Below are 24,358 nucleotides of genomic sequence, written 5' to 3' on the forward strand. Positions count from 1 at the left end.
TGGAGAGCCCATCCATTCACAAGCAGCTCCAGGCTGTCAATCACCTCAGAGCCACTGCTAATTGGTCCCTTTCCCATCCAATCAGAACAGCAATGGGCGGGACATTGAGTTGTCCCTCTTAAGCAGCTTCCACTGTATTTATAAATTAATGCAAGAAATCAAACTTGATCAATGGGCCAAGTTACCAATCTAGTGTGCTAACCTATAATACCAGACCTACAACCAGAATAGCAACGACCCACGTGAAAATAAATTCTTACACAACAACCATCAGGGATCTAGAAACTTTTAACCATTTATAGCATATTTTTTCCCCAATCACGTCACAGCCTTCTTTAGTTCACACCCAGAGTAGCGGGTTTTAAAAAAAACATTCATAAGTTTGAAGTTTACAAGAATTGCACTTATCAGAAATTGCGGGGTCTAATTTGTGGTATTTCGTAGCAGATTTCTTAATAAAGAAAGGGCATTCACTGAATTTTTAAACACATGAAATGTGCTGAAGAATACATTTTTCAGTATTTTTTTAAAGAAATTTGATAATTACACATTTCTACATAATAATCTGTTAAGAAATATAGCAAATTAGATCCATAAGTGTGCTAACGTGATACAAATCAACCGCATTCTTTAGTGGCCTATACACAGAGTCATACACCCACTTTAAAATGTAAAAAGTCCCACGTAGATGGAAATACATTCTTGCAACATTTCAAAAGTTTGGTCTCAATCAATCCACGTCGTCCACGAACAGCACTATCAACCCTGCTGGTCACTCTCTGAAGTAGTCACATCGCTAGGAGAGAGTTCTAGAACCGGGTTCACAAAACCTGCATATTCGGAATTCCCATTATCATCCAACTCGGCGCTGACAAAATCATTTTCCCATTCCAATCCTGTGGACTCATCTGAAGCAGACATGGGGTTGCTCCCAGGCCTACGGCTGCTGTGTCTCAAGGCTGCTTGCAGAATGTCTTCCTCTGTTTTTGAGCGTTCTCTCATTGGAATCAGTCTGTTAATTCCTTGAATCAGAAACAAAAGTATTTTTTAAACACAGAATGTTTCAGAATGAAATATGGATGGTAAACAATCACAGTTCCTTTACCAAAGTTTTAAATGAAGTGTCTCAAGATGCCACTGTACGTGAAGCTGCTATATAAATGCAAGTAGTAGTTGCGTTAAATTAAATTTGGGCTTAGTTATTGCACCAACTTACAACATAAAGCCTGAGATAATGGAGACTCAAACCATTGTGTTATAATGGGGTTTCTCTGTACTAGTCACCTGGAAGCTAGAAATAATTTGTTTGATTAGATTATAGCATGACAGAATAATTACCTCCAGAAATTAGAAACTCAAGTAAAGCTTTAAATAACAAATAACTGATTCATAAATTGCAACAGATTAACATGTTTACTTATAAGAAAAGACCACTAAAGTGGCTGCTCATTGGTCATGATACCGCTCACAGCAATATATTCGGTTAATAATTCTGCAGTGCAAAATTAACCAGTATATGAAATTGAGAATTCAATCATTGATGAACAGACATTTTGGCCCCCAAATTGTACACTAACAAGATTAGTCCTCCAAAGAGGAAGTATTTGGACTTTCCGACTACAAATCAGAAGAACCATAACTTTCTGTTTTGGCTTCCTGGTGTCTGAAACATGTGGAAATACGTCACCAATCGTAAGAGCATCCAAATCAGAGTGCCATGCATGCCAACCATACATGGAAATGTCCAACTTTAGAATGGAATGTGCATTCTTTCCCCAGAGGGATGTTTCTTAGTTACCTAAGTCTAGAAAGTATTAGACGCAGGTTAGCAAGAAACAAGGCTTGGAGACCACAGTGTGTGTGTTTGGGTACTGTTGAGCTAGGACCAGTCCTCATTTAAGGGCTTTGGCTTGCAGGGCTAACAGGAATTGAGTGGTAAGAAACCTTTTCCTCAGTGAGCAATCTGCTTCTCCACGTCCGACTCATGAACCAGGCTGCAGACCCGCCTGGCTCAAGAAACGGATTACTGACATTGCCACAGAGGGTTGATTATTTCTGACATTCCTTGCCAAGTACGTCACCCTAGAGCCAGTTTAGCTCCAAGAAGACCCTGCTTACCTTTCCTCCTTCCCTGGTCAAGAGGATAGCCAGTAATTGGATGCGACAATTTCCATATCTAGGTGGGATTCATGGAATTCCCAGCTTGGTTTGGATACTCTTAAGCATGGTGATGGGCTTTCACGTGTTCCAGACACCCAGCTGACCAAAAAAAAGCAATTTGTCATTTATTTGTTCTTGTCAAAAGTACCCCTCAACTCTAAAAATGAATTAAAAAGATGACTCATACAAGGCATCAGGAAATGGCTGCTATCATGTTTCAGTTTCTTGCTGGAAAATCAGATCATCTGACACACATCTAAATCTCCAATGTTACATAACTTGTTTACATGTTGGCATCACCACAATCTCAGACTCAGAGCACTCGGAAGGTTGTTACATTATGATGATGAATGACAGACTCTTCCAGTCAGCTGCACTGTAATTCTCTGCTCATAAACGATACAAGAGCTTTGTATTTCAATGCCTCAAATAGTACATTCAGCAATCTCAGCTTTCACCCCATGCGTTGTGTAGGTGGTGAAAGTGGTTAATGTGAATTTTCAGTGACAAAAGCAAAAGCAGGTAAAATTATTCAACATTTTTGTCAAATAATGTAGAAAAGGCTTTTACCAACAACTAAATTCAGAAAAATGTGTAATGGTTTCAATTGCAGAATTTGAAAACACTCACAGTTCATTTCATATAAGAACATAAGAAATGCTAGAGGAAAGACCAAGGTCCATCTAGTTTGCCCTCCACCTTTCTGGTAGTCACATATGTCCCGAACTACCCATGTACTATATCCCATTTCACCCCTGTAGTGAAATATAACTAATGTTTTCCAGTCACTTTTGTTTTCTGCATTATACTCCCATTCCTCCTCTCCCCACCAGCTGTTTGTGTCCTAATGATGCTGAATGTGATGAGAATTCTGCCGTTAGCACTGCTTGCCATTAGCATTCACATCAATACAGTTTGATTTGCACAGCAATGAGTCACTGCTCAGGAACTCGCAGAGAACAGAGAAGTGATTTGAAATAAAAATACCTTTCATACTTAAAAAAAATTCTTATAATTTTCTACACAAGAGTGTGACATAATATGTACATTTGAGTAGAAGGGGCTACAAAGGGGTTTGGTGAAAAGACAGACCATTAGAATTAAAATGTCTCCCAAAATCTAATTAGCTGGTGAAACCGGTTCAGTCAGATGAACGGCCTTTTCCCATGACCTAATAAAATAATAATAATCCTTGTGTTTGATATAGTGCCTTATCAAGTCATTGAGATGCCTCAAAGTGTTTCACAGGAGAAGCTGTAAAGAGGATTGACAGTGTATTTTGTGGGTGAAATGTGGCAACCAGTTTGCACACAGCAATTTCCCACAAATAGCCATGCAGTGAGTGACCAATTTTAATTTGGGGGAATAGGGCATGGGATCTCTAATGTCTATCTGAACAGGCAGATTGGACCTCAGTTTAACGTCTCATCTGACAGACATCACCTCCGACAATGCAACACATCTCCAGCACTGGATTGGACTGTCAGCTAAACTATATGCTTCCAAAATAACAGAACAGGCTTGATGGGTTGAATTACCTTCCTCTGTTTCAATGCTGCTATACACTAAAAACATTGAAAGATTAGCTTCACCACTTTGATTCAGTTCTTATTTTTTTTAAAAAAAGGAACTAATCATAGCTGAAAAATTATTTTAAGATTAGTTTTGCAGCATACCCTTCCGTAATTTCTACAGAAAAGAATTCCATGTTCACTGGGTCTGTACATTTTAGAACTGTCAGGTTAGCATTAAAGAAGTTACTTCACATGACAATAATAAGCAATTTTAACACAAGCTAATTTTGATCATTTTATATAAACTCCCCAGTGAAGTAAAATACAGTGGACAGTAAGAGATGCAATTGGGACTGAGAGTTAGATCTGTTGCCACAATCGGTTGGAATCAAAGGGAATAGGTTTGGTTTGTACATTGCACCTGAGAGGAAAATGACCAGTAATGCCCACAGGGCCAAACCATCCATGATAATATTGCTTACTCTAGTTACTAGTCTCTCTTCTCACAACACGAAGATTAAGGCAGCGGCATAACAGAAATATTTTAGACTGCACATTATTCAAGTATGCGAATATTACAACTTCAAAAAAGGTCTATTCTGAAGTGAATAAAGTAGTCAGTTCCTGACCATAACAAAATTGATCTAAAATAATTAAAACATGTTCTGCACAAAAAAGAAAGTACAGTGAATTATTGAGTGTTTAAACTGAGTCTTACATAAACGTAATGGTATCACAAGGAAGCCTTTATAGAAATCAAGCACCATAGTTCACACACCGTATCCCCTGTCATTCTTCCAATTCATGGAATAGTAAAATAGGATATAAAAATATTTTCAAAAGCTATGATCACCATTATGCCTGAGGCCTGTTATACATTTCCTGTAAGTAAAAAACAAAAAAGAACAGATGGAAACCCAGTCTCTTTGCTGCTCAGATACATTTAACCTGCGAATGTCTGCGTCTATATCTAACTTGAAATAGATAAAACAACAATCCTTCCATTTGATATAGCACCTTTCACACTGGAAGGACATGTAAAAGCACTTCACAGGATTTTACTATGAAGTGCAGTGACTGTAATCCATAGGTGAATTTGGCAGCCAATTTGCACACAATGATCCACAAACAGCTAATAATGTGAGTGACACATTTTATTTGGGGGACTGTTGGTCAAAACTCCTTTCTCTTTTTAAACAGTGCCTTAACGTCCACTTGAACAGGCAGATGGGACATCAATTTTACATTTCAAAGGATGACAATGCAACAATGCAGGGCTCCTCCAGCTTGTATTAGAATGTTAGCCGAGACCAATTTTAAAGCTCTTTCGTGGTTTTTGAACCTTCGACCATCTAATTCAAGGTGAGAGTACTACCAACTGAGCCAGGATGACACCCAAGTACATTCTTTAACATTCTTCTTCAGAGTACAGGACAAATAATGCAGACTTGCAGAGTTGGAAACTTTTTAATAAAAAAATAAAGCCTTTAAATGTGGATATATTCTCTCCAGCCTCTGATTAACACCCTCAAACGTTACACTAGTCTGTAGCCTCTGCCATTAAGAAGATGTGAGAATCTCCTTCGGATTTCCTTTTCCTGTGGGAAGCACTTTCACAGGCCTCATTCACAGTGCAGTGAGGTCAAGAACAACAACAACAAAAAGATTACATTTGTATAGAGCCTTTCACGTTGGGAGGACATCCCAAGGCGCCAGAATGTGGTAGGCGTGCAGGTTATTGTGGATGTGAACAGTAACCAAACAATATGCATGCACTGTACCTTCTTCATCCTCCCACTCGAGGTCCAGTGAAGTACTATCATCGTTTCCACTTGTTGATTTGGTTTTTACTGTCAAATCACAGCTGCTTTCAGTGTTTGGGGTCAGAATAGTAGGTTCTGAGGAGATTCCTAGCAGAGACACAGAAGATTCTCAACAAATCAGAACACTGCAGAATTGTGCTGAAAGGCATACACATTACAGCAATAAGAAGTGCAGGGAACCAAACAATTTTGATAGTAGTGCAGACTGGACTCCATAGCTGCCAACCTTCAAATTCTTAGCAGGTGAAATGTTCAGTAGAATAACCGTTACACTACAACTAGCGTAGAGGAATTGGATATTTCAAGTTATAAGAGAAGTCATAGAGGAAGGACTTTCCCAGGATCATTAGACACTGCCACAAGCCACTTTGAAAACAGTCTTGCAGCAAGGCAGCTCTGGTCAAATGTGAATCTGGGACTCCAAGGTGAAAGGCTAGTGCCCAACCCTTCTGCGACACTGAAATTTCTACCAGCAGATTTTAGTGGCCAATCACCTGGGCCAATAGTGTGCATCTCTCTCTGAGAGCGTGTCTCTGAGTGTGTCTGTCTCAGTGTGTGTGTGTCCGTCTGTGTGTGTGTGTGTGTCCCCGTCTCTCTGTGTCTGCGTGTCTCTCTCTCTGGGTATGTGCGCGGTCCTGGGTCCTGAGAGCTACTGTAATCTCACTGGTGTTCTCCCCTTCACCCCCACAAAAAAAATGGCCACTCATTTTTTGTTAAAGAAGGAATATAAATTTTTTTGCAACAATCTAACGTGTTATTTCCTCATGTTTAGTTTTCATCAATAAAGTGAAAAAATGCTGGTTGGCAATAAAATGTACTTCAATAACACCAAACAACTCTTCGCCATTTTTTGCAAAATTTGGCAAAAGGTTTTCCTGAAATTTTCTGCAAAATCCGCAAATCTCCCCGCAATTGGGGACAAATATTTCCGCACTTTTCTATTGGTCCAGCCAATCACTATAGGGTGCTGCATGCTCTACTTGTAATGCTCCACTCAGCCAGGAAGAGAAATCAGTGTTCCAGGTAATAGGAAACGAGCTACGTTATCAGTACAATGTGTAATGAGTGCAAACTTCCTGCAGTTGAATGTGGAGCAGACGGACTTCTTGGCTCCCGTCAACGTCTTCACTCCTGCGGATCTGAACTCCTCAACCTCCCTGCTCTCTCTCCCTCAGACTGACCAAACTAGCTCCACTATTCAAAAGAACAGAACTCTGCATCCGCGTACTGACCCGGACCAAACTCCGTACCCACATCTCACCAGTTCTGGCCAGGCTCCACTGGCTTCCCATCACTGAACAGATTGACTTCAAGATCCACATTCTCGTGTTAAAATCCATTCACTCCCTGGCACCTCCCTGCCTCTCTGACCTCCTCACTCCACCACCCGGCTCCTCTGCTCTACTGGCACCGGCCTCCTGCTCGTCCCTCGCACCCTCCGCCCCACCATCGGAGGTTGTGTTTTCAGTCACTGTGCCCCAAAACTCTGGAACACTCTCCCTCAATCCCTCCGCATTGCCCCCTCTCTCCCCTTTTTTGTCTTGCCTGAAAACCTTCTGGTTCGACCGTGCTTATGGCCAGCCCCCCACTGGCTCGGAGTCGGGCTCTGCCACAGTTAGGTGCTCTGAGATGTTAACATGCATGGATGGCTCTATATAAGTGCAAGTTGTTGTTGTGGTGCCATTCAGACCATTTTACGGGGTCAGAGCAATTTGCAGTTAATGTTAATTTGGCATGAAGATAACATAGTAGAGTAGAACCTGCATCAATCATGCGTTAACCCACTACACCGTGAAACCCTGGAAGACTCTTCCTCTATCCCTCTGCCTTGCCCCTTCCTTCCCCATCTTCAGGTCATGCCTGAAGACCTTCCTATTCCAACGTGGCTCCAGGCACCTCCCCATTCCCTTGGTGGCTCGATCCGCCATCCTTGGCCTCTGGCTGAATTAGATGGTATTAGCCAGGCTAGCACTACTTTAATGCCCTAGCCATGGGGGGGAAATCATTCTGGCTTCCTGCTCTTGAACACTATTTAATGACTCCTGCTGAAGCATGTGGATTGCGTCTTGGAATGCTGATCAGACTAGTTGGCTTAAAGTCTTCTTCTCAGTTAGCGGTAAAGATCCCATTATGAGATTAATGTGGCCAACAGCAGGCAATCTCTTACACACATCAAAAGATACTTAAGAAATAAGGTTATTAAAGGATATGCACAAAAAAGAATTAAAATATATACAATCAATGCATTTTACAATGTGTTTGAATGTCGAATGGCCTATTCCTGTTCTTAGCTTTCTTGTACTATATGTACACTTAAGTATAGTTTTGAAAACAATGATTCTGGATTTAAAAACACACTTTACATAGGACTGGCCAGATAGTAAATTGGCCAGTAAACAGCCTATGAAAACAGTGCCAGGTCTGTAGAACAATTTGCTCATTGTTTCGCAACAGCACCACCTACATGGCCAAGCCTGGCTGTGGTGACAGATCAATTGAAAGCTATGAAATTAAGTAGCCTTTTGTCTTGCTTATTTACATTCAGTTGATATTCAGTTTCATAGGTTTCATGGGGATAAAGGCTGTGTCAACAATCCTTATAGCCACTAGAATTTAGCATCTGGAATATCAACCTCAATATCTGCCAAACAAAACTGTACCGATTAGAGACTAATTTCCATTGTCGCAGGCTGGACAGAAACAGCTATTTGCATAGATTCATAGAAACTACAGCACAGTTGAGGCCATAGGGCCATCCTTCCACTTGGGGCATCTATCCTAATCTTAATTTCTTGCTTTTGTTCAGTATACCCATTTACATTGTTCTTCAAAATGTGCTGCCCACAATTTTATTTAATGACAGGATAGCAACTTGTTACATGGACACATTCTGCAATCTTTCTGAAGACTTTCTGAATAAACGCCCAGGCCAATCAGGAAATGCCAAGGGCACATGTGGCGACATACAAATTCATACTTAAAAATAAATTAAACCCCTGGGGTAAATTTGATCAAATTGAATTAACACAATTAAGACATGAACCATCGTCCCTTGCAGGTCAACTAATAGGATGATTTTTCTAAACTGATACACAAGTAACTTCAAGAATATTGGTTTCAAAACCGACTACCAAAGGTTTTTAATATCTGAAAGAAAATAAATGAGGAAAAGCAGATGACATATTTTTGGGACAGAAATCAACTATAGAAAACAAAAATCAGATAGAAACAGAAAGGGTTAGGGTAATTAACTAAAATAGTCTGTATTGAGAGTACTGATATTGAGAATTCCTGGCATTTAAGATTTTCTCTGAAGGTGGCTGAGGTAAGGTGATATAATAATAATCCTTACATTTGAAATAGCATCTTTCCACATCTTCGAGCCGTCTCAAAGTGTTTCACAGAATATACTGTAAAGTGAATTAACTGTGTTGTGTGGGTGAAATGCGGCAGTGAATTGTGCACAGCAGTGACCCACAAACAGTCGTGGATTGAGTGACCAAATTATTATTTCTAAAAATGTTTTTTTGAAGGGATTATTTCCCCCAGAAAAGCGGTCCGTCAATTGACTAACAGTCGGGTACCTACTTACTGCTAAGTAATTGCTCTAACCATACTCTACAGGACTCCACTGGTAAACGTAGCAGACAATTTGTGTATAGCAATGTTCCACAAACAGCCATGATGCAAATGATTAATTTTATTTTGGGGATTCTTGGCCAGGACATTTCTAATTATGAAAAAGTCCATATCGTAGATTGGCTCAATAGATTAGATTAGATTATTCTATATGTGTCATCCAAGAACCATGAAAAACAAAATATAGTAATACTTCAATTCCAAGCATGGTGAACATATAGACTACACTATAACAACAAAATAATTACATTTGTAAAGCGCCTTTCACGTTGGGAGAACGTCCCAAGGCGCTGAACAGTCAGGGATCAGGACTATTGATCCCTGACCGTTCTGACTCCCTAGGGAGGGACGTTTGCAAGCAAGTCATTTGTAATGTAAGATAGAATGTTTTTAAAAAGCGAGTGGGCAGATAAAACCTAATGGTATTTATTTTATGGTTTTGTACATTCCTTCATAAAGCAATTTTATTAGTGTTATTTTAGCTCCTAAAATTCTCTCTCTGAGGAAGTGATTTTCATTTGTCAGCTTTGATTGGAATCCTTCATTCTACGCTTTGCGAATGCTTTAGTGAACCGATGTCAGTTTAGTGCACTGTTTAATTTTTAAATCTTCTCAGTCAAAGACTATTATATAAAGTGGCTCTCGGGGTTAAAACATATTTAATAATGTACTAGCTTTTAAGCTTTTTTAAAACAAATTCTCTACACTAATCCCTGAAAATGCAGTATGAGCATTTTGAAATGTCCTAACATGAAAAGCTCTATGTGAATGTAAATTGTATCATAATTAGATTGTATAATCAATAAAGTTAGAAACAAAAGGTCCAATTAAATATTTCAACTCCGAAAACATGGCAACAATTATAATTAATTGATAAACTCTTGTTCAGTTATTTGCTAAGGCTTCCAGATGCTGTAATTCAACTTCAATTACCTATCTGCTTCAACGAAATGCATTCCTCATGCATTTCCATTGCTTAATTAATGCAGTCTTTTATGGTATTTATGATGCTTTTTAAATTGAAAGTGAGATTAAGTGGATTGAAAGAATGATTAAATATACCCAATATTAAAAATAATAGAAATCCAATACATTTTGACTTAATTTTATCACTTCTGTGTCAGCCTGGCTCAGTTTATAGCATTCTAGTCTCCGAGTCAGAAAGATGTGGGCAGAAACCCCACGTCGGGTCTTTGAATTTATATAATCCAGACCAAAGTTTCTCAACCAGTGAGTCGCAACTCAAAAGTGGGTCACCAGAATGTGTCAAAACAGATTATGAAATTTTATGCATTTTGTGTGGTTTTGGCCGATCGACAATCATCACAAAGGCCATTCACTGAATTAATACAAACAGTGTCGCAGTTGTGGAACGTCGAGAATTTACAACCTGCGGTTCAAATTCTGTTATAAAGTTATTTAACAGCACTGAAATTTGTCAATCAAAGGCAACAATCCATCCTTTTACTGTAATCTTGCAGTGGAGAGTTTGGAACGTCAGAGAAGCTAGTCTTGTCGTCAGTGAAACGATACTTACTGCATTGGTTCCTGAAGGCTTCAGACTGAGATTTTGCATTCTGTAGGTAGGATTCAAAGTCCTCCTCTCCTCCATCTCTGCAAAAAAATACAGGATTGGCAGGTAAAACAACCCATTCAGGTAACGTATACGTTACGCGCAAGGCAAGAACATTTTATACAAGATGTGGGTCTCATTGTGTTAAATGCACAGGTGAACTTCTGCATGCAGGTGGCAGTATTTGTTCATCACCAAGTACACAGTAATAGCCCATTTCAATTCCTTGTACTTTTACAGTTCTATTTTATTAATTATTCACCTGGCATGAAACACTAGGTACAAATCCCCAATTAAATTCCAGGAAGGCATTAACGTTCCAGGCCTGCACACAAGCTGTACAATGAAGCAACAGGATCATTAATTAAAGATGCAGCACACTCACAAAAAGAAACATCTCCTGAGCTTGGAGTAAGTATTATTCTAAAAAAAAGTAGGGCAGGATAATAGTCTGTGCTACAGCAAGTTCTCTGACCCTGGGAGTGAGAAAAACCTCAGCTATCTGATAATTCCTTAATTTTCCCCTCTTGGGAATTTAGGTTTAAACATACAAACAGATGTTGAACTGAATTTTCATATTGCAGCATCCGTTCTTCATGTTTGATGTTGTGAGCGAGGGTATTGCCGGGGAATTCACCAGAGAGACAAGTGCTATGTGTACAGAGGGGATTTTTGTGAATATTAGCTTCCCACAGTTTGGTGTGGAGATACGAATGGCATCCTGTCCCACTGCGGGTGCACAAACAGGATGGTGAGTAATGCATGAAGAAATGCAAACTAAATTTTGCTTTGATCCCAGGTCAGCCAAGCAGCAGCTCTGGGGCACTAGATTTGCTCTCCGTGGCCTTTGCACATGGAAGGGAGAAGAAAACATCAGACAGTAAGCCTATTCCTGATCACAATCCAGTCGCACCTGCTGGAAAAGGTCAAGACTGGTGGGGGCTCATTTTTTTTTAATGTGGATCCTGCCAGCAAGGAGTCACTGCCAGACCTTGTTAAGAATAATTGACCATTTGGGAAATGTACCAGAGGGAATCCGATGCTCTTGGAACTCTACCACAGCACGAGTCAGCATCTTCAGTAGATGGAGCGCCACAATACCACTTTACTTACTAGTGGCAGTAACATCCACCTAAAGCCAAGTATCAAGTTCTGTTTGAGCAATAGTTTTTGTCCGTTACATTTTATTCGGACCTTCGTTTCAGGAAAATATTCTCTAATTGCAAGTGAGCTCTCTTTGAGTCCGTCTAATTTAACTGTTTCTTTGACCTCCTAAAAACCTACCTTTCTAACCCCACCTATGGTCACCACCCACTTGACCCCTCGGTGTCCAGTTCTTTCATTGCAAAAGCGCTGCGAGACTTTATCCTACATGAAGGGTACAAGGCAAGCAATTCAATGTTGTAATGCTGTTGTGTACAGGGTATCCACAAGATCCTTTTACCCCGTTACAAAACAGCAATATGAGATTATGGAGATGCTGACACAAGCTGTCGCAAATGCACTTTGCCTCTTCACTCCATCCATGTTACGGAAGATGTTGTACCGAACATGGCTACAGATCATTATCTGCTATGAAAATTATGGCGCTCACACAGATCCTCTGGGTGTCTAAATACAACTAAACACTTGTACTGAATACAATTAAGTACTTCTAACTACTATTATCACCAGGAAATGCCTGTCCCAATATGTCTAGCATTATAAAACATCCTTTTTACAATTCTGTTTGGCTCCCAAAGGGACTCTTGCTCTCCTGCTTTAAATTGCTGGGGCGAGCAATGCCAGGTGAATAATTAATAAAATAGAACTGTAAAAGTACAAGGAATTGAAATGGGCTATTACTGTGTACCTAAGGTGTTCAATTCACCTGTACAGAACTCCTGTTAACACAAGCAGCAGCAGAAGAGTGGTGACAAGATTCTCCAGGCTGCTCAACCGGCTGATTCAGCATCTCAAAGCTTCCCCCATCTCTCTTCCTTTATTGGGTTTTGGTTTTACTGCCAATTAATTGTCCTGATGTGAATATGTGGAATATCCAATGCCTTGGGACATCCTCCTGACGTGAAAGGCGATATGCAAATGTAATTTTGTATTGTATCGTGAGGACAAAATAAGGGGTGGGGTGGGGGGGACGGGAGGTAGAAATTGCAGGGAAACGAAAATGCAAAGGAAAATCTGGAATAGAACCAATCTGAAGTCTTCATAAACTTCTATAATGCACTTGTTAAAGCTTCCTTATGATGTTAAAAAAATCTTTCTTACCCTTTTTGTTGGTCAGGGGTTGCAGCAACCTTTGCTCTCCTTTTCATCTTTTGTAACCTTTGTTGCTATAAAGCACATAGATCTTAAATGAGTCAACTTCACACACAGCAAACCATCCTCATCTTCAGACCAGCGCCCAGAGCAACGAGCGAAGAATGTACAAAACACACAACATATTTATCTTAAAAACTAAGCTGCTCTCAGGGTACATTTACACACATTAAGTATCAAGAGGCCTGAAGTTCCACGTATGATATTATAATAATATTCCTCGCCTTTGGTATAGCACCTTTCATACCGGGAGACCATCTCATTGTATGTATAGCCTCAACCTGGCCGACCATTTTCACTTAAAATTTAAGATTGCACAGAATTTTGGAAAATTCTTAAATTCATTTCGAACTGATCCCAGATTGAGACTGAATTCAAGAATTTTCAACAATCTTAATCAATCACCATCTTAAATTTTAAGACAAAATGATCTTACAGGCTAAGACTAAGTGGAATTTCAGGCCTCAGAAATTGTGAAGCGCAAGACCTCAAATGAAATTTTCATTTTAAACCTCAAGTTGTCAGCTTTTGAACAACTAGATTCTCGTCAGCTGGATTGTCAAACAGTGTTTTTCAGGATCCTCCACCACTCCAAAACTCAACCAATGAAGAAATGCTTGTTCTGCATCTTCACCATTTCCAAGCTACTTTGAGGAAGAAGTGCTATCAGTTCTAACACATTCTAAAAATGTTTTTGAAAAAAAGGCATACTAAACTTGTGCAATTCAGTCAGCAAAGAAAAATACGTAAATGCAGTAACTAAAAAATTGACTCAACTAACTTTAAATACTCGCAGATATCAAAAATTCTAGTTTCACATTTACTCTGTATGAAAAGATGGCACTCCAGATTTCTGAGTGTGGAAATTCTTACCATTAAACATGTCAAAGAGTGTTTTTAACACTATTATAATAATCCTTATATCATTGTGCGTAATTATGTCGGCGAAACACTGCAAACAACTTCACAGGATTTACTGTAACGTGTAGTGATTGTACTTTTAGGTGAACGCAGCAGTAATTTTGCACAGCAATGTCCCACAGAAAGCCATGAAATAAATGATTAATTTCATCTGGGGATTGCTGGCAAGGACACCAGGAACTCCTCCCCTTCTCTTTTTGAATAGTATTATAGTATCTGAACAGATGGGTGAGACCTCATTTTAATGTCTCATCCAAAGGATGGCACCTCTGGCAATAAAGCGTTCCACCAGCATCGGGACCATAAGCTCAAAGCCCTGACAAGCAGTGGATTATTGCTATACAGTATTAAAAAGAGGGGAAGTTTTCAATTATGTAAGTTATAGACAGGATAGAAAAACTTCAAATGGATTTGGCTTATTATTACAAATGGGATAGGAGTCTAATAGACTACTTCTGGAGTACCCTCTTTCTCTTCTGTCAGAATCACAGATACATTTCTGGCATATGGGTGAACATTTAAAGCAAGAATGTTAAAAGCCTTGCAGATTGCATGAGAAGTCAGAAAGAAGGGAATAAATTGAGGATTATCAAAGGAAGAAAAAAAAGGGAGGTTATAAAATCTGTTTTTATTTATATACACAATAGAGAACTGCAGGAATTCTATGCCACAAATGGCATTTGAGGCAATGCCCTTAACATAGCACTGCATAAAAAAATGGATAAATACCTGAGGAAAAAATATTTAATGTAAAAGAGAAAAATACAGGGAAAGGGATCAGAAAAGGTACAGTAGCTCTAATGTGGGTTAAAGCAAGCACCAGCATAGATACTAAAAGCCTTAAATAGACATCTTTCCATGCTGTAAACATTCTGAAAGTTGTTTTTAAAAACGAAGGCAGCCTGCTGTAAGTGCAGCCATTTTAAACAGGTCTGTGTATAAGAGATTAGGTTTTGCAGATCCAAAACCAAACTGGGGCTTCATCCCCTCACCTCCAAAAGCCTTTTCTGTTTTGCTGCCCTGGCTGCTTCACGCTGGGCATTATAAAATGCCTCTTCTTCTATCCTTAACTGTTCCTCTTGTGCAGCTAACTGCATGTGAACGAAACAAAAAAGGTTAACAAAATGATAAAACGCTTCATTGGGTAAATAAACATCAGGTGTGTTACAAGCATTCTGAGCGAAAGCTCAGTATTCTACGTCGAAACGAAATAAATATAATGTACAACTCAATCAAACATTAAAAGCAAAAATAATAAAAACGTCCACATAAAAATAAATAACATTGAGAATGTGTTCTTAAGGGAAGGTGTATATATCAAAGGTGAATTTTTTTCTCAGGCTCAATTATTTCTGGTGTATTTCAATGCAATTCGATTCTCAGGTTGGATAAATTAAGCCCTCAGGATAAGGCGCTTAACAGGCTTCACATTCCATTCAGTTGACAGCTGCCAATTTAGCTCTGCACCAGATCATCAGTCTTTCTAGTCCCCGTCAGTCACGCAGAGCACATAGTGCAGAGATAGCTAATAAAGCAGTTTCAGGATCCAATTAATTGCCCCATAAAGAGACTACTTGAACCTGATGCATTGTAGCTTTTGTTTTATAAATTCACAACCGAATGGTGCACTATATATCGCACATTGCGAAACAGAAGTGCAGAGCAGACTGGCGCTTGAAAAGTCCAATACCTACTCAGCAGAAAGACAGTAAATGGAGGGGAATTGGTTCTTTTAATAAAACTCACACTACACTTTTATATTCCAAATCTTCGAAATCTAAGAGGCTCAAACAAACAAAATGAGCTTTCAGGATGGGAGGTTCTTAATACAGCAATTTGCATAGTGGTGCAGGAGGTTTCTACATCAAATTGCTGTACATAGTGCACAATGGATTTAAGGATTCCATTGCAAACAAACTGCAGTAAGCCAGAACTTCCAATAACAGCAATGGCATAATACAGGATGATCCTGTAACACTGCGGTGTCTCGGGTCCATTAAATTAGATCCACGATATAAAAGGTCTGCAAAACCAATATGGTGGCAATACCACTTCTGGACAGTTGCACCTCTTCTGGCATGAATTGGACAGGTCCCTGTTCATATGCTCAGGAAGCTAGACGCTCAGCGACTACTCTCACAGCTTTCTCGAGTGCTAGAACTGCCCATGAAAACAATCACAGCTGACCAGCCAGCCTCCTGATCAGCTGGGTAGGAAGTCATGCAGTCTGTATCAAAAGCTGTTGGGTATTTTACGCCTAATAAGTGAACTCGCGCTTAAGCAAGACATGTTATAAAAAGGTCATCCTCTATTTTGTGCATGATATTTTTGAGATGTTCAAAACAACAGAGAGCACAGAGAAACAATCCTACCTCAGTTTGCAGCTGGCTGTCCACCATCCCTTGCCTCTCGGCAATGGAGTCATAATGTCTATTCTGAAGGATTTGGATTTCATCTTCACTGATTGGTCTGTCAAAATTGAAACATTCAGCAATAATAATAATTGAGCTCCCAATCTACAGTATACACTGGAGCCATTTAATACATTTAACATGGCAAAGGTATATGCAATTGGGTCACATGTAGTGTGGCACAGTCTTAACGTTCAAAATCTCCACTTTTGATTTAAACAGTTTGAATCACATCAACAAAACGATTTAAAAACAGCTTGGTATTGATGCCAGACTTTTTAAAAATGGGTGTTACAATGAGATCACCTGTTTTTACAGGCCAGCAGCCAAAAAAAAGCTCACAGTTTGCTGATAAACATCAATTTACAACACAAAACACCCCTTTGACTTCAAAACAGAATTTATTTATTCAGTGTTTCAGAGCTGCTGTAATTCCATAATAAGATCATGCTGTTTTAAATATGTTATCCATGACCAATGAAGGAAAACACTTAATGATTTTCAACAACAACAAATTACAATTTGTATAGTGCCTTTCATGTCAGGAAGACGTCCCAATGCCGTGGACAGTCCAGGATCTGCACCCAACTAAGTAATATATGAAAATTGTTTTATAACGTGATCACCTAGGCCCAATGTCTCAGGCCCTGCACTATAGAGAGGTTGGTTATAGTGGCCAACTTTCAGATCATCAAGCCATCACACCGAGGAGATGTTAATGCTGCTCGTTGTGCACAGCTGTTTGAAATGGTTAGTGTCACAATCCAATCACTTTATAAGTGAACCCACACTACCTATGGCAAGGCATATTTTAACAGCTTTGAGATGAATTTTCAAAAAGGGAAAACAGGATCCGTTTGCGCCACTGCTTCACTGGACAGTCACAAATGCTCCAGGGTCTGCAGTTAGTTTTGTATAGCATGCAATGTGAACATCATGCTCAGTGATACATGGGCAAATAATAATAATAATAATCCTTGCATTTGATATAGCGCTTTTCACGTCGGGAGGACGTCCCAAAGCGCTTCACATAACACACTGTAAAGTGAATTGACTGTATATTTGTGGGCGAACGCGGCAGCCAATTACGCACAGCAGTGTCCCACAAACAGTCGTAGATTGAAAATGACCAATTTATTATTGTTTTTTGTGTTGGAGGGATTATTATCAGGCGTGTGGAGTAAGGAAACTTGCCCAAGGTTTCGCCCTGCCTGGAATTGAACTCAGGTCTCTCGCTTGCAAAGCGAGTGCTCTAACCACTGAGCTACAGGACTCCAAAAATGTGTGCAGCACAGAAGGGAACCCTTTCAGGCACCAAGAGCTGCATTTTCTAAGTGGAGTCCTATTAATAAATAAAATTGGCTATCTTCCAGTCACACACACACACCACAGTTGATAGCAGATTCATTTAAATTATCAATGTCACTAAAATCTTCACATTTGAGCAGTGACAGATTTAAATGGAGTCCTGTAGCTCAGTGGTAAGAGCACTCGCCTCGCAAGCGAGAGACTGGGTTCGATTCCCAGCAGGGCGAAACGCTGGGCATGTTTCCTTACTCCACACGTCTCTGTTTACTTAGCAGTAAATAGGAACACGGTTGTTAGTCGATTGGCGGATCATTTTTCGGGGCATAATAATCCCATTGAAAAAATAAATAATAATAACTATTTGTTCACTCAATCCACAACTGTTTGTGGGATACTGCTGGGAGGAATTGGCTGCCGCGATTCGCCCACAAAACAGTCAATTCACTTTACAGTATATTCTATGAAGCGCTTTGGGAGGTCTTGAAGACGTGATAAGGTGCTATATCAAATGCAAGGATTGTTATTATTAATAAATGAATGGGTTTTGTCAGCAATAATTAAGTCAGTATAGAATCACAGAATATTGCAGGACATAAGGAGGCCATTCGGCCATTGTGCCTGTTGGTTCTTTGGAGGACAATCAGTCCCACTTCCCGCTCTTTTCCCATATCCGTGCAAATTTTTCCTTTTCAAGTACCTATCTAATTCTCTTTTGAAAGCTGTTATTGAATCTGTTTCCACAGCCCTTTCAGGCAGTGCATTCAGGACCGTAACAACTCTCTGTGTAAAGAAAATTCTCCTTATCTCCCCTCTGGTTCTTTTGCCGATTATCTTGAATCTACGTGCCCTGGTTACTGACCCACTGGCAAGTGGAAACAGTTTCTCCCCAACTACTCTATCAAAGCTCCTCATAATTTTGAACACCTCTATTAAATCTCTCCTTAACCATCTCTGCTCCAAGGAGAACAATCTCAGCTTCTCTAGTCTCTCCACATAACTAAAGTCCCTCATCCCTGGTAGTATTCTGGTAAATCTCCTCTGCACCCTCTCCAAGTATCCAGAAAATTTACCAATTAGCAGGTTTAAAAAGCTACACTAAATGTATCAGCAGCCTGCATTAATAAGCTCAAGATGCAGTTAAAGCTCCATTTGAAGACATTTAATGACCTTGTATTAAGCTCTAATTATTGGTTCTAAATGTCATTTCTGATGTTAGATATTATAATCGGACAGCTGAAGGCAGCGTTAAGTTGTTCATCTGCATTCTGCACCAGACAAGTGGCACTGCGGGGTTCAGGAAAATATTAATTCTAAGTTTCTTCAAAGGCTTTGGCATTAAACACTAAGGTGGCTCAGCCAGCACTGCATTGGAGTGTCAGCCGAGACTATGAGCTCAAAGTTCCGACTTAGGGCTTGAACTCACAACTCCCCTCCACCAACCCCCATACCCACCCCACCGCCCCGATGTCCGAATACTACCAGTTGAGCCAGGCTGACTCATTAATGCCTATTCACCTCGACTTGAAGGTTAAACAAACATGGCAGAATGATAATTTTGTGCAATGGTTTAAATGAGAGTCAAATTCCACTCCGAATACATGTCTAATTCTAACAATTTTGTAGCTCCTTACCTGGGGTTGGCTCCTGGGCTTTCACCCTGTAAAGTAAAAATCACAACATTAATGCAAAAAGATCTGCACTCAGCAATGCTTCACAACGGAGTCATGCAGTTCCAACCTTTTTTTGGCACAGTATCCTCTCCTCCCCCATTTTTAATCTGTTTTCTTCCTCCACCTCAAATCCCTCAGGCACCATTAACAAAGAGGTTTTTCAAATGATCGAGTTCTAAGACTCTTAAGTGTTTTTTTTAGACCAAATGGGGAGATATGGAGGAGTGTGGATTTGGTGAAGGGTGGGGGGAGAAAAGAAGAGTGCACAGATTAAGTTACTTTTAAGTCTCACTCTTCTCTAAAAGCTCTTCTCAGACATTTGAGTTGAGGAGCATTTGGGAAAAATTAGGAAAATCAATCTGACAGTACTAAAAATGAGCAGCAGTTATGCTATAATTTCAGGAACAGTTAAAGGATGATTCTAGCATGCTAATTTATTTAGCTTAAAATGTAAGTGCTTTTACAACTCAAATCTTACATAGCGAAAACTGCAACAGAACTCACACAAGTTGTATCAGTTGGGACCATAACACTTAATGTGACACACAAAGTCCGAGTGTAGGCAAACTTGTACAAGTCGTATAAAATCCGATTTAATGAATATTCTACACTGCACATACATAATTCAATGCAGCCGGTAAGTCCGCATGTGGTAGTTCATCACTGCAGCTGGTAAGTGCACATGCAGTGACAGGTCAAAACTAAGTTTCCCGCGATCCAATGAGTCTTGACCCGTCATCTCATTCGCACTTACCGGCAAGTGTTGAAATTGCATTGAATCACAAGAAGTGAAGTACTTCTGCGCATGCATGGGTCGAAGAATCAAGACTACGTTTCCCGTGATTCAATGTTGCTGGCCGGTAAGTGCTCATATATCGACGGGTCAGCCATTTACCGCGAATCAATGCACTGATATGTGTGGGAGTAATGGAGAGCAGGGGAGCAGTGTTACCAATTAGGAGGTGATAAATACGACCAGTGCAAAAAAATGTAAATGATCTTGATAGCAAACTGAATGGGACTCGGGTGAATGTATGAGTTAGGCGATTATACAATTTATAAAGATAAGACTTATGCAAATTTCACTGTATTACTAAACTGTTCATTTTAACCTAGATGATCGTATTGATGAGAAACACTTAAAATATAAATCTATATCTGAATTGTTACTGCATCAACCAAATAACTCTGCTGTTATCCAAAATGAAAAAGGCAAATTTGAAGCAAATGTTGCTTTTGGTAACATTAGGATTTAGTTCAATAAGGAATGTCACTGACGACCACACACGGGATCACTAATGTAATCTTGTTAAATTGTCATTCAAGCTCTTCAGTGATGCCCTCTTGCACACTGAGAAAAGAGCATCAGGCCTAGACCTCTGACCCTTTGAAGATCATCTCCCAGGAAATGTGACAGATGGCGAGCCCAATTAATATGTTCAGTGGTTTGTAATCAGTTAGGAAAGTTTCTTTTTTCATTTCCCATTAGTGTCATGTTTCACTCCCTCATGGTCAACTAGAAAAAAAATCTTTTGACATTGATGGTCTTCTGAGAAAGATATCCATCACAAAGGGGGGTTCAGATGAAGAAGGCCCATCATCCCACTTGATCTCATCCTTCCACAACAGCATCTCAACTAACTTCCCATTTCAATACCAAGATAGGTCTTAAATGAGATCAGTGATTTGCGTACAATCACAGTTCCCAGTAACTTGTTCTCACTGTTGATTACATTCCGTGTTTTTAAAAATAAAATGCTTTCTGGTGTTTTCCTAAAATTGCCTTTACAACCCTGAACTTGTACCATCTTGACATGTTTCCTTGGCATACTTGAAAAATTGTTCTGCGTTGATCTCCATCCCATCAAGCATCTTATAAGATTCTCTCCTCTCAGACTTTTTTAAAAAAAAATTATCCAGTTATTATTAATCACAGCTCAACACTGTCTTCAAAACGGGAATCAGCCTCATTGCTCTCTTTGTGCCTTGAGGGCCCTGGCAGCCTTACTATGTCACACTGAATAAAACTGTATTCCAGGTGTAGCCTAACTCAATTGTAGTTTTAGTCCAGTTAAAATGCATGTTTAACGCTGACCTAATTACCCGGCGAGGGAGACAGCTGTGACACAGATAAATGCCAATAGCCCATGAGACACAGATGCACTTAGACAAACTCCTCAAGGGAGTGAATGCAAACATACCTCATCACTCTCCACCAAATTCTCAAACTGCAAAAGAGAAATAGAACACCAGTTAAGTGCTGACTCACCGTCTCGACCTTACAACACGTACATGTAAGAATTAACTTGAGCAAGCCTCTGGTTTCAGTGAAGGAAAAAGAAACCGATCACAGTAGCTCTTCCCTAATGAAACTGGAGACCTGAAATTTTAGATTCTGTTCTTTATTAATCCAGAGCAATGCTGCTTTAACGAAATGCCTCATAACCCAAAAAATGAGACAGATTTATAACTGGTCTGAAAAAAGCCACATGTCCCCACTTCCAGGTCACAGTTTTGCTCACAAAACAGTCACGACATTTTACAGTATATTCTATGAAGCTCTTTGAGACATCTCAATGATGTGATAAGGCACTATATCAAATGCAAGCATTATTATTATTGTTATAAACGTCACTCCTGGGGCAAACCGGCTGGCCTGCTGCACATGGGCACAGGAAGCTGGTTGGTCAGCCACATTTGCTCACACAAACATTTCTAGCACCAGAAATGTTTGTGTGAGTGGCTGAGGCTAACAATTTGGCATCCTGCCCACCTCCTCAGGAGCCAGGACATTCCGCGCCAACAATTTAAATGCACTTCTTGTAAATGCAGATCAGTAGATCCACGTTCTAAGCAATTCCGTGCTCCAGGGAAATGCTTAGTAACAATGTCATCATGTAAATAAGAATAATTGAACAAATATTGCCAAAAAGCTCCTTAAAGCAATAATGGATTGAATGTGCTGTGGAAATTCGTCAATCACGGTAAATAATCTGTCCCTCTTTCCATAGTATTCTCTAGTCAATTGTGCCAGCTAGGTCTCACAAGCAGTTACGATGAAAATGACAATTATCTGGAGATGTATATGTAAGCGTGCTCAATAAATTATCTCTCCTACACGGTACCTTAGTTTAATAGCACAACTGAAAGACAAGTTGCGGCCATACGTGTAAAATGAAAGGCTCAAAGTTTTTTTTAGTTGGCTGGATGTCTGACATGCGGAAACCCATCAGTTTGACATATGTTCAAGGCATCACTCACCCTGAAGTGAGGATGCACAGAAGGCAAAGTTCTACATCAGTCAATTCCTATCAATTATCCTCAATAACAGAAGAATTTTTTTTAAAAAAGGAGGGAAAGGGATAATAATCCTTGCATTTCATACAGCACCTTATCACGTCTTTGAGACTTCTCAAAGTGCTTCACCGAATATACTGTAAAATGAATTAACTATATTTTGTGGGCGAAATGCAGCAGCCAATTGCGCACAGCAGTGTCCCACAAACAGTCGTTGATTCAAGTAATCAATTTATTTATTTTTTTGAAGGAATTATTAGCCCCGGAAAAGCGATCTGCCAATCGACTAACAACCAGGTTCCTACTTGCTGCTAGGTAAACAGAGGCATGTGGAGTAAGGAAACTTTCCCAATGTTTTGCCCCGCCAGGAATCAAACCCAATCCCCTTCTTTAGAGGTGAGTACTCGAACCACTGAGCTACACGACTCCCCAAGGAATAAGGGTGCCAACTTTAAGGCACGCATTTTGACAGGGGGTCAGGGCCACTGGCAATTGAACCAAGTAAATCTAAACACTTTACTTCTGGGAGGCCAAACACTGCGAAATAGGTTCTCCTGCACAGTTCAACCATCCTGGAAGTCTTTTCAGACTAGATACCATTATATCAATATAATGGATCATTCTATTGCTATCTCCAGGAATGCCATTATAAAACTATAATCAAATGAGAATACTAATTTGGATAAATGCAAAATCTATTAATTTTGAGTTTGTAAACATTTCACCCACTCAGCACTTTTGTCACTGCAGAATTATTCAATGAAGATGAACAATGCATTTCCAGGCTGCAGTAAATAATACATTACATACCTCTATAGTAAAGTGTTCTCCGTGAGCGCTCGACCTAAAATACTTCGATCTAGAAAAGAAAGTGATCCGTTAGGTGTTGCTGGATGTTATTCTGACAAGGCAACAAAAATTAAACTAGTTACACTGGTAGTTACTGCAATGCTTCCTCACATTGAAACATCTTAAAACATTTCATACAATTACTGTATTTTCTTTGAAGTTCATTCGTGCTAGGAATGTAACACAAACAATGCAAAGAACGACCAAATGTTTTTCAGCAAATTTACATGTTGCCAGGACACCACTGCAACTTCTTTTAAGATCCACCTCAGTCTAATGCCTCATTGGGAAGAGACCTGGGTTCGATTCCTGGCAGGGCGAAACGTTGGGCAAATTTCTTTACTCCACACGCCTGTTTACCTAAGTAGGAACGCTTAGTCGATTGGCAGATCGCTTGTCTGGGTTGTAATAATTCCTTCAAACAATAAATAAATAAGAAATTGGTCACTTAATCCACAACTTTTGTGGGACACTGCTGTGCGCAATTGGCTGCCACGTTTCGCCCACAAAATATATAGTCAATTCACGTTCTTTGAAGCGCTTTGAGACATCCCGAAGACATAAGGCGCTATATCAAATGCAAGGATTATTATTATCTTCAACGATACACCTCTATTGGCTGAAATTCCAGTCCAAACAAACATGGACTCAAATTCTACTGTGGGGCTCAAACTCACAACCATATCACCCAGAACTAAAGTAACTCAGGAAATGTCACCAGCCATAAACAAATTGATCACTAGATGTAAATTTCACTACTCATGTCAATTGGGAGAACAAAGTAGTTCATTACTGCCCAAAATAGTCTTCCTGTCATTTATACAGTGCAATTATTTTTAATGACTTTCCATAATAAAACCCGTCTCATTTGGTAGCA

The 24,358-nt window shown here is 39.7% G+C and overlaps 1 protein-coding gene across 3 annotated transcripts in view; it reads right to left on the reverse strand.

Annotated features, from left to right (window-relative positions):
* Positions 1–275: 275 nt before the first annotated feature.
* ap1ar (adaptor related protein complex 1 associated regulatory protein) overlaps positions 276–24,358 on the reverse strand; it is a 41,417-nt gene continuing 17,334 nt past the window's right edge. The window contains exons 2-10 of one of the 3 annotated variants that reach the window (XM_007897002.2): positions 23,443–23,491; positions 21,537–21,563; positions 19,297–19,322; positions 16,319–16,415; positions 14,939–15,037; positions 12,975–13,039; positions 10,674–10,750; positions 5,456–5,584; positions 276–1,022 (exon numbers count right to left, since the gene is read on the reverse strand). In XM_007897002.2, coding sequence (XP_007895193.1) covers positions 760–1,022; positions 5,456–5,584; positions 10,674–10,750; positions 12,975–13,039; positions 14,939–15,037; positions 16,319–16,415; positions 19,297–19,322; positions 21,537–21,563; positions 23,443–23,491 — 832 coding nt within the window. In that variant the 3' untranslated portion in view covers positions 276–759. The remainder of the gene's footprint in view (positions 1,023–5,455; positions 5,585–10,673; positions 10,751–12,974; positions 13,040–14,938; positions 15,038–16,318; positions 16,416–19,296; positions 19,323–21,536; positions 21,564–23,442; positions 23,492–24,358) is intronic. The other 2 variants (XM_007897003.2, XM_007897004.2) reach the window with 2 other exon arrangements.

The sequence above is a fragment of the Callorhinchus milii genome, unplaced genomic scaffold, assembly GCF_018977255.1.
Source record: "Callorhinchus milii isolate IMCB2004 unplaced genomic scaffold, IMCB_Cmil_1.0 Scaffold1, whole genome shotgun sequence".
Lineage (NCBI taxonomy): Eukaryota > Metazoa > Chordata > Chondrichthyes > Chimaeriformes > Callorhinchidae > Callorhinchus > Callorhinchus milii.